This window comes from Musa acuminata, chromosome BXJ2-4, assembly GCF_036884655.1.
Source record: "Musa acuminata AAA Group cultivar baxijiao chromosome BXJ2-4, Cavendish_Baxijiao_AAA, whole genome shotgun sequence".
NCBI classification, from domain to species: domain Eukaryota; kingdom Viridiplantae; phylum Streptophyta; class Magnoliopsida; order Zingiberales; family Musaceae; genus Musa; species Musa acuminata.
The window spans coordinates 1,580,171-1,590,380 of NC_088341.1; the positions used below are offsets into that span (position 1 = coordinate 1,580,171).

General features: G+C 38.2%; 2 protein-coding genes across 4 annotated transcripts; one reads left to right on the forward strand and one right to left on the reverse strand.

Moving 5' to 3' along the window:
• Positions 1 to 831: 831 nt before the first annotated feature.
• Positions 832 to 1,767, reverse strand: LOC103980518 (early nodulin-like protein 21). The gene is made up of 2 exons (XM_009396954.3): positions 1,390 to 1,767; positions 832 to 1,191 (listed from the first exon to the last, which is right to left on the reverse strand). Exons 1-2 carry the CDS (start codon positions 1,586 to 1,588, stop codon positions 842 to 844), a joined length of 549 nt encoding a protein of 182 aa, XP_009395229.2. The 5' UTR covers positions 1,589 to 1,767; the 3' UTR covers positions 832 to 841.
• Positions 1,768 to 3,341: 1,574 nt separating this feature from the next.
• Positions 3,342 to 9,600, forward strand: LOC135609403 (uncharacterized methyltransferase At1g78140, chloroplastic-like). Of its 3 annotated transcripts, XM_065102622.1 has the most exons (10): positions 3,342 to 3,485; positions 3,570 to 3,767; positions 4,997 to 5,097; positions 5,257 to 5,397; positions 7,337 to 7,418; positions 7,703 to 7,893; positions 8,029 to 8,140; positions 8,336 to 8,443; positions 8,961 to 9,169; positions 9,272 to 9,600. In XM_065102622.1, the coding sequence occupies exons 2-9, from the start codon at positions 3,576 to 3,578 to the stop codon at positions 9,099 to 9,101; spliced, it is 1,068 nt and encodes a 355-aa protein (XP_064958694.1). In that variant the 5' UTR covers positions 3,342 to 3,485; positions 3,570 to 3,575; the 3' UTR covers positions 9,102 to 9,169; positions 9,272 to 9,600. The 3 variants fall into 3 exon arrangements, with proteins under 3 accessions (XP_064958694.1, XP_064958696.1, XP_064958697.1); XM_065102624.1 differs by lacking the exon at positions 3,342 to 3,485 and having other exon boundaries at positions 3,498 to 3,767; positions 8,961 to 9,193; XM_065102625.1 differs by lacking the exons at positions 3,342 to 3,485; positions 5,257 to 5,397 and having other exon boundaries at positions 3,498 to 3,767.
• Positions 9,601 to 10,210: the final 610 nt, after the last annotated feature.

Sequence of the window (10,210 nt, forward strand, 5' to 3'; positions counted from 1 at the left end):
TAACTAAGTGACAATGATTTAAAACTATAATACAATATGTGAAAAATACTTTGTGTTCTGAGTTTCTTTTTAAGGTGTCTAGAGAGGGTGCTTTCAGGAGAGGGTGAATAAAAATAGTGTAAATTCTTTAAAATATATATAAGAGAGTTTATAAGAAAGTCATGCTTTAACGAGGATAACTCAAAGTATGATAATTGACCTCACATTATCATATGGGGGGAGCTCATGGGCACTGGAACTTCGAAAACTCTCTCGACCAACGAGAAAACTTATCCCCTTCCTTGGAATCCCTTTTACATGTAATGGTAGTTGGCGGACAAAATCTAACAGTAAAAGCTGTTGGTTTCGTGGCTGAGCTTTGAAGGGTAGCTGATTAGAGGGCAATCCAACTTAAATGGCATGTCTCTAATTATTTTATTTTAGATGTTACAATTATTCGTAATAGAAAAGTAACATTAAGATATATTATGATCAGAAGCGAGAGTAATAACATATAAACTCAGAAGAAAATTCTATGGATTTGGTCTCACACCTTCATTAGATGTGAGCTCGGAGTAGCTGTTCTTCTCTTGCCATGTGATCAATATAGAGCAACTACTGTTTCGATGGTAGTTAGGTTGACTAGGTTTCTCCTCTGTTTTGCCATAAATCTTTTTATGCATGATTTAAAAGAATGTGTGACGTGAAGATATATCCAAGAGAATGCCATACTAAACTTGGAAATTAATAACATATAACGAATTAATTCAACCTTAAACTGTAATGAAACAACCAAATAAATGACTAAGCTATCCAAATCATAAAACAGAAGCGTCCAATTCTAGCGTCCCTAAAGCTTAATCTAGGAGAACAGGGAAATAGCGAAGAGAGATCCGAGAGCTGCCATCAACACAGAAGCAGCAGTAGTGGTCTTCAAGGCAGCACCGGACTCCGTGTTAGCCGAACCGCCGCCCGGCTGAGATGATGGAGCTGCTCCTGGCATCACCTCCGAGTGCACCATCACGCGAATGATCAGCCGCTCCCCGGCCTCGCAGTGGCCCGGCTTGCCGCTGATGAAGTAGAAGTAGCCGTGGCGGTCGAACCTGAACGTGGTGTTGCCGTCGACGAACTTGAGTTGCGGATCCGTCGTGTTGCATTCCTTGTACGCGTTCTTGTCCACCACCAGCACCGAGTCGTTCTCATACTTGAAATCTAAAAGCTCAAGTAATCAAATCAACATGACCACAAACATATGATCGAAGGCGTTCCTGTCAGTGAAGCGATCCTACTACATTTATGGAGCATAGGGATCGATGAGAGGAGAATCTTATGTTACTAAGATTTAATAACTGAGTGCTCTTCGTATCAGTGAGGTGAGTTCTACTATTATATATATAGTGATCAACTTACACAAGGAATCTCCAACATGGAAGCGATTCTTTGTGGCCCAGTGGTTGTAGTTCTCCAACTCATCTCCGGTGGGCTTCGTCCAACCTCGGGGTCCTCCGACGCGGAACTCGTAAGCTGATACGGCGGAGGTAAGCAGAAGCGCGACCGAAAGGAAGAACAAGAGGTTGGGGAAGAACTTTGTCTGAATCGGAGCCGCCATTGATGAGGTTTGAAGAGCGAAAGCAATCGACTACTCGTTTGTTGGACTTGGGAGCTCGTGATAGCAGGAAAGAAGCAGGCGAGTGCGCCTTAAAACGAGAGTGAGAGAGAGGGTAACGGGTGGTCAAAGTTAGTTGGACTGGATTGAGCATGAGGAATCGAGGGAGAGTGGGGAGAGTTCGTGATTCATTGAAACGGCTGTGGTTGGAGTACGTGCTGAGATTTGATGTGCTGCGAGGGATAGACATAATGTTCCAAGTTTTGTTTGTGACTGCATGGCGTTGAACGAGTCAACCCGTGTCGATCGAGGAGAGTGCGGAGGACGTGGGGGCTTTAACGGTCAAAAATATCGTGTTCTTCCACTAAATAGAGTTGGTTAGAAAAATAGATTTTGGTTCAAGCCCGCAGTTCGATTTTCTACTAATAATATTTTTCTACCAAAATCTTAGAAATATCGTGTTCTTCCACTAATGATAGTTTAGGCTATCGATTTAGCCGGGCCTAATTCAATTTTGATTCAAGCCTAATAATTTTTTTTTGTATAAGTTGACTTTGTTTTGATGTAATACTGGCTTAAATTGATTTAAAATAATCTTGATTAGGATATTATCAAATCAATTACTCATCTGACATATTTTTAAAATTTTCGATATATTGTCCTCTCTCTCGGTATGTTATTCAATTTTTTGATATTTCAACCTCTGACATATTATTCTTTCTTCGATATATTACTCGTTCTAATGATATATTGATTTTCTCAAATATTTGATATTGAAGCATAATATTTGATTTTTTTAGTACGATGCTTGAACCTATAAAATGAAGTTTGATAAGTGATATATTGACAAAACCTTTGACTTAATGTCTAAAAGTTACCACACCTGACCTACCAATTCTTCGTGTGCCACTATGCCTAATCCTCTAGGTCATCACACCCAAAGGTATCGCCCTACCTCACTTAGCCTCATCGATCTCTTGTATTTCATCATCATACCCGACTATATCATCCTATCGTATTACTATATCTAATCAAAGTATTGACATGTAGCATACCAAGTCAAGCATTCCATTATATATAACGGCATGTATTATAGTGAAAATGATGTCACTCATCCATAAATGTAATGTGCCGATACTATTACTTTGTGTTTGACACCTCATCTCCGTATGGCTAAGCCACTTAGCCGACATGTGGGAGCCATTTAAATAATCTTCCATCGTTATCTTAGCTTGATGTAACTATACCCTACAAGTGCCAACTGAAAAATAATTATGATACACACCCATTATCGCGCAAACAATATTGTGAATGGGTGTAATGATCCAACACTAGTTGATGGCGGTTTGAATTGGAGTAATATAGTGGCTCTGCATCAATGAAGGATAGTTATAATTGATTCATATGTGTTTATTACCATACCAGCGGAACAAACCCCCCACTCACTATAAAAGGGAGACCAATCTTAGTTCGACTTGTCTACTAAAATAGAATAAGTCAAAAAATATATAAAAAAAAATTTAAGTTATATATATATATATATATATATCGGATTCATCTAATTTGAAAAAAATCCACGGCAATTAGTGCCTAAACCAAGTCTCTGTGTATCATCATGATATTTAGAATGCAAATGCAACTAGGAGTGCTTAACCGTGTTGTGAGTGTTCTCAGACGGGTTGACCTGACATCATGATCGTCATATATACATGATGATGGGCTGCAAGCGTCCGTTGATGGGCCGGCCAACATTTGGTTCCGATTGCATCAGGGTTCGTGTGTGTAGGTCGCAACGGCCACGTATCCGTGTAGTGTCTCTCGACGGCAAGCAACGCCGAGGCGGTCGCAGGATAGCCGCACAACATGTTGAGACCGTAAAATTCCGACAACCGTCATCACCGTAAGATGACATCCCGCGATCTAATTCGACATCGTACTTTACCTTACTGTCGCCGGGGTTCAAAGCGAGAAGCGGTGGGTGTAGGGAAACATGACAACAGCTCTGGGGACCGTGGGAGGCGTCCTCCTCCACCTCCCGCTCCGCCACTTCCTCTTCAATCCTCGCCGGAGTCTCATCCCCAAACCCCACCTCCTGGCTCGAGGCGTAGTTATTCGAGCCGCCACCACCTCTTCCTCCTCTCCTCCTGGGACGGCCACCGGCGACTCCAATCCGGTAACACAGGTCTTATTCGTCTACCCTTCATTCGCAATTCGATTTATCATCGGATTTAGACCTTTTACACTCTGTCCGCTTCTTAGTTAATGTCACGGGAGAGGAATGGTTCGGTGATGTGCAGACTATGAAAGGGGAGTTGTTATAATTTTGGGACTGGTGATACAAATTGAAGGTGGATTTGGTAAAAATTCGATTTTTAATCTAGGAGGATGTTTCATTGAAGCTGCTGCATCAGTTACAATAAAAAGTCCATCCAATAGAGATAGAAAAAACAAATGGAAAACAGTAAGCGGTTCAGAGTTTTACAATTCAAAAAATTTGCATGTTATCATGTACGACTTCCATGGATGGATGTTGTGTAGTTGCATTCACAGGCATGATCTCGCCCTTGATGTCCCAGAATCATATAGTATTTGAATTGACCATGATTTTGATGAATACAGTAATTCTGCACGTCGAAAGCAGTAATATACACTATTGTTGCTAAAATATTGCTAATGCCATCATATTAGCTCTGATTGATTGACAATGAGAAAGTAATATTGTATTACATGAGCATTGCTGATCATTCTTCCTTTCTTTTATACTCTTCTCCATGTCAGAATTTGGGGGGTTATGCTTTTCAGTTTGTGAACCTTGTACTGCGAATAGTTATGTGGAAATTTATAACATCCAGTCAGCTCTTTGAGACAAGTACCTGGCTTGTTTTCTTTTATCTTTTCCTGACTATGATTTTTCAAACCAAATTAGAGGGTGGAAATCATTTAATAGTTGTTCATAAGATTGTGCCGAATAAGGCCATTGAGACTTTGCTTCAACCATGTTGACTGCCCTTAGGCTCATTATTTGAGCCCTTGAAACTTAATTCTTTTTACAGTATCCCAGTGTATCTATCAAGACCTGCATGATTTTGGGAAACTATTCTTGTAAGGAATTTATAAATCCATCACTGCAGTATACAAGCTAATCATTACCATTTTAGTACCCTTATTGGTAGAATTTTATATGAATTTAAGCAATCGTTATTTGATTTGGAGTTTGTGAGTTATTATTTGAACTTTCAAAATTTTCTAATGGACCTTACATAAATCCTGTTTTACCAAAAAAGCCTTTGTTTGTCTGATTATTTACAAATATATTTCTTATATGTACTACATTTATTAGATAATTTTTTTGGTGCTTTAACCAGCAGTCTTGTGTTTGATAACCCTTTCCTGATGTGGTACTCTTTTCAGGATCTCACTGAAGATGCAAAAGTTAGCACTGGCATCCCCATATTAGCTTGCCCTATTTGTTACAATTCTTTGATCAGCAAAAATGGTCCAGGCTTAACATTGTTAGTATTGGTAGAAGTATTGTTATTATTATTAATTTTTAAATTGTCAACACAAGTGTGACTAATTACTATACTATTTCTTCTAGTATCATACAATATTTGCAAAGTTGAAAAGATCATCCTGCTTTGTGTAATGTTATATTGGTTGAATTTTTTCAGAGCATTCCAGTCTGCGTCCAATCTTGAATGCCATACTTGCAAGAAAGATTACCAAAACAATGGTATATATCTTGATCTGGCAGTAGCTAGTGGATCCAAGGATTATGCTGAAACTATGCCAGCAATGACTGAACTTTTCAGGTGTTAAATGATTCTTCTTTTGACAAGCAAACCATGGTGCAATAAAAGGAATGAATGTTACCATGTTATGGATCACATTTATATTCAATAGAATCTCACAGACTTTTCTGTTTAACAGCATTGTTGAAAGTATATACTAGATTTATTCATAAATGTAATAAGGTTCTTTGTAGTCACATAAAGATTATAAGGGCCAAGGCTTGCCATTTTGCCTGGACCAGTATGAAGGGGAAGTTATGTATTGGTCTAGACGTGAATCGGGATGCTGACCGTCTCTTTTCAAGCGGCATGTCTGGTTCTCTTTTTTCTTTTTACTAGGGTTGCCCCTGCCCCTCTCTCTGTCTCTCCATAAGTTTCTATCACCTCCCTTGCTTGCCTCTCTTGTGCCACCTACCACCGCCAGACCATCGCCCGCTGTCCTCATCCCATCCAGTTCTCCTCTCCTCCTCCTCCTCCTTCCAATCTTGTCTTCTCCTTCTCCACCTCCTCCTGTTCCTCTTTCTCTTACTCTTCTTCTCCTTCTCCTCCGCCCATATGGGTCTGGTCATGGGCCAGCATGGGTCCAATAGCAGAAATGGGATACCTTGATATCCTCTTATATACTCGTGTTTATATTTAGGAGGACTTTTTTCTTCTCTGCTACTAATTTATAGGAACATGATAAGTTCAGACCACAAAGACAAATTAGACAAGAGCAAGAGCCTTGCACTTCTTAATGCTTGGAGTTTGATATGCTTAGGAATCAGTAACTTCCGTAGGGACAAGCATCATAATTAATGGCATTCTTCTTTATCATTCTTCTTTATTATTCAGTGGATAGATCTTTTACTTTCTAAATATATTTGGTCTTCTGATCTAGATTAAGGGTCTCTGAATGTGCTAGAGCCCAAAGGTTCCCTCATAGGAGATTGATTACCACCTTTCTGAACCTCTAAATTCCATGGAAGATGCTGGTTGATCCTTCAAAAGATAAACTAACAAATTTATAATTTATATTTTTCAATACAAAGAGCTGAAACCCCCATCGTTTTGTGAGGGTTCTTGGTGAGGTTCAAGTTAGTATCTTTCTTGAAGTCCTACTAAATGATTATCTGTATCTTCTGCCTAAAACTCATTCATTGTGGATAAGGGATGATTTATGTCATTGATGAGCAAATGGTTTAGCAAAACTCTTTTGTTTGTTCTTTTTTGTCTGAACAAAAAACTTGCACATCTCTTACACTCTTAAATATCATTTTCTTGTTCTCTGTCCAATATGTTGATAAGTGAAGATAGTTACTCTCAGTTTCTGAAATTTTTCAGTGCAGAATCACTGTTAAATTCATCTACTTTTATGGGCTAGGTTTATTCATTTAATCATGAGATGTCAATTCATGCAACACCAAATTCATCTTATCCATCGTACACATCTTATGTTTGCAATGTTTATCCATTAATGGTTTACCAGACACCATTCTGATTCTTAAATTTCTATATTCTTATATACTCATTCCTAAGTCATGATTTTAATATATTATATTATACATATATCCCTGTGATTTGGTCATTGGATTTTAGACCCTCAGACAATAAAAACTAATTTTTATGTGTTTTTTCTACTATGATTTTCATATGCAAGAGGATGGCAAAGTCAGGTTGATGTTCAAAAAAATATAATGGATATATATATATATATATATATATATATATATATATATATATATATATATATATATATATATAATCTGAATGTTTTCCTGCAAAAAGAGATGCCTACACTGCCATGTTAGAGTGAATCATTTTATATCATTTCTTGTCTTCATAAATTTTTTTAAAAAGACCTGATGGGAATCTCCTGCTAAAATTTGTAAAGTTTTATTATTGAAATTGAAGAACCATTAAGTTGTTTCATTTGACTTAGACATTCCAAGTATCTTCTTACGAATTGCTTATGGAACAGGAGCCCATTGGTATCATTTCTTTACGAGAGGGGATGGCGCCAAAATTTTGTATGGGGTGGTTTCCCTGGTCCAGAGAGAGAGGTTTCATGACTTCTTTCTTGATACCACTGTTCAGCTTTAAACTTAAACTGGATCATGTGCAGAATATTATTTGTGAACTATTTCAACATCTGTTTCTTGCAATTTGGGAGTACTTAACACTCAAGAAACAAATACATAAAAGCAATATTTTGGAATGAAGTCAGAATGCTAATATCATCAAAAAAACTGTTTGATACAATACCAAAGAAATAGAATTTATTTTTTGTGCCATTTCCTTAATTCTAGTGTCAAATCTTTATAATATTCTCGGTATCTGACTGCAGTTTGAAATGGCTAAAGGTTATCTTAAACCCAGCACTGGTGGAACTATTATAGATGCAAGCTGTGGGAGTGGCTTGTTCTCAAGGCTGTTTGCTAAGAGTGGGATGTTTTCGCTTGTTATAGCTTTAGATTTCTCAGAGAATATGCTGCAGCAATGCTATAATTTCATCAACCAGGAGGGCATGCCAAGAGAGTAATAAGCTTCTTTCTTTCTCAGCAGTCTTGTGAATCCCAAAATTTAACGTACTAATTGTCTTAAGGGAAAATTCACACTGAAACTATTATGAGAGTTTCAGGAAAGTTTAATTTATAATTTGTTATGATTCAGGAACTTGATTTTGGTGAGAGCTGATATCTCTAGGCTCCCTTTTGTCTCAAGTTCAGTTGATGCTGTTCATGCTGGTGCTGCCATACATTGCTGGCCTTCTCCATCTGCTGGTGTAAGTATTTTCTTTCCTTCTTTCACTTTTGAAACCCAAGTGTTACCCTCTTCTTTGCCTTTTTTGGGATATGGAAAAAGCAAGAAAAAGAAGGGGTAACTATCTAAATAAGTTACATTCTCCCTCCCTCACACGTGTCCCATTTGTTTTTGAAAAAAAAAAAACATTTTTATTAGAAATTTGTGGTGTTTCTAGGTAGCAGAAATAAGCCGAGTTCTGCGCCCTGGAGGTGTATTTGTTGCAACAACCTTCATCTTGGATGTCTTGCCTCCGGTTATTCCAATCTTGAAAACAGTCCGCCAGGTAATGCTTTGATCTAACATTTATACTCTCAAAAAACTACTGTTTACATGAAATTGTAGTCTGGCCGCTGGTTATCAATGACATGTGATACACAACTGATATAAATGCAAGGCACATTGAAAAAAAGATTATACATTGGGTTGCTGATACCTGGCCCCTGGTCCATGGTCCAATATCAATGGATCTTATGGCATATTTCTTATTTGTTTTAATGACAAAGCACAGTTATAAAGGCATCTATAAGCCCACTTTAGTCATCCTTTTGTTCATACAACAGATGCACTACCATGGCTACAGAGAGCCTTTTTTTTATGATGTTAGAAACATAACATTAGTCCTCGTTCATATGTCTCCATCTTGCTATTTGCATAAATAAAACAGGTTTACATCGGATGTCTTTGTGTCTTAATCAATCAGGTAAGCCTCATTCTTTTTTATCTGCTGAGTTCTTGTAACCTTTGATCTTTATTTTATTCGGTTTTTGATTTGTGGAAATTGGTGGCATGTTCTTTTGCAGTATTATATCCGTGCCTCGAGCAATTACCTCTATCTATCAGAAGGTGAACTTGAAGATCTCTGCCAGACATGTGGCTTGGTCAATTTTACATGTGTGAGGAATGGACCTTTTGTGATGATATCTGCAACCAAACCCAGTTAATCATGACATTGTATACAAAGCTCATAACCCGATTTTTATGACCCTTGCAACTCACTTATTTTTAAAAGGTGCATGATTGTGTAGTCGTTCATGTGAGTTTCTGCACATGATTTACCTGATCTCAGTTCTTGAAATTTTTATGAATGTTTTGTTTTGTTTTTATTCGTCAGGTTGATCATGAACAGAATAATCTCCTCTGCTCTCGGACATTCTCCAAGGAAAGGAAGGGGGGCTGCTGCAGAGGATGTGATAAGACTCTGCACTGTGAACTTGCAGTCGCTAATGCCATTTTTACTAGGTCGAAGCTTCTTAATTCTTAGGGTTGTAATCCTGTAAAGAGGTTGGTGGGATTCTTCTTCTGCCTTTTCTTATGCTTTAACAGAAAAGATATATATACCTGTCTTGAGTTAACTTAAATGCATATTCTGTAGAAGAATCTTCTCCTTCCTTTTCATATAATTTGCTAAAGGAATAAATTTGTGTGTGAGATGGCATGCAATTAAGCATCTGCTGATTAAATGTCTTGACGATGTTCCTTTAGATATAGAGCACGTCTCTGAGAATTGGAAACATATTTAGGTGACGAAGTAGAATGAATAGTCTACCATCATTGTGCTATGTTGCATATTTTGACTGTCATATGGAAACAGTCATCAGCTAATTCTCTGTGCTTCCACTTCTCCACACCTACAAACCGGAAGGAAAGAAGAGAAACAAGCTGCTTGAAACATCTTCAATATATTAATCCAACAGAAGGGTGGCAAGCAAATGTACAATGTACATATTTTCTTATTAATCTTTTCACCTGTGTTATACATTATTATTATTGATGGTCATGGTGGTGCTCGTGGTGTTGTGATGGCACCGACACTGAGATGGGATTCGCATCGTCGTCGTCGTCGTCGTCGCCACCGTGAATGAAATCGACAGGGGCCCCACGGGCGGGCACCGTTGGCCCCACCTGTTTTACCAGCCGCACCTTGCGCCAGCATGGCGCACCATCCTCGTCAATGCGTTCGCCTTAACTGGATCCATGGGGGCCCATTGTTGACTTTCCCGGATCCGTTTAATATTGTGATACAATTAGAAAACATTTGCACTTGTAATTG

Excerpts from the sequence above, each read along its gene's own strand:
- LOC103980518 (XM_009396954.3), bottom strand. The coding sequence starts at position 1,588 with ATGGCGGCTCCGATTCAGACAAAGTTCTTCCCCAACCTCTTGTTCTTC. Across the intron at positions 1,192-1,389 it reads CCATGTTGGAGATTCCTTGT|ATTTCAAGTATGAGAACGAC; the intron begins GTAAGTTGATCA and ends TTGAGCTTTTAG.
- LOC135609403 (XM_065102622.1), top strand. The coding sequence starts at position 3,576 with ATGACAACAGCTCTGGGGACCGTGGGAGGCGTCCTCCTCCACCTCCCG. Across the intron at positions 7,419-7,702 it reads TCCCTGGTCCAGAGAGAGAG|TTTGAAATGGCTAAAGGTTA; the intron begins GTTTCATGACTT and ends ATCTGACTGCAG. Across the intron at positions 8,141-8,335 it reads GGCCTTCTCCATCTGCTGGT|GTAGCAGAAATAAGCCGAGT; the intron begins GTAAGTATTTTC and ends TGGTGTTTCTAG.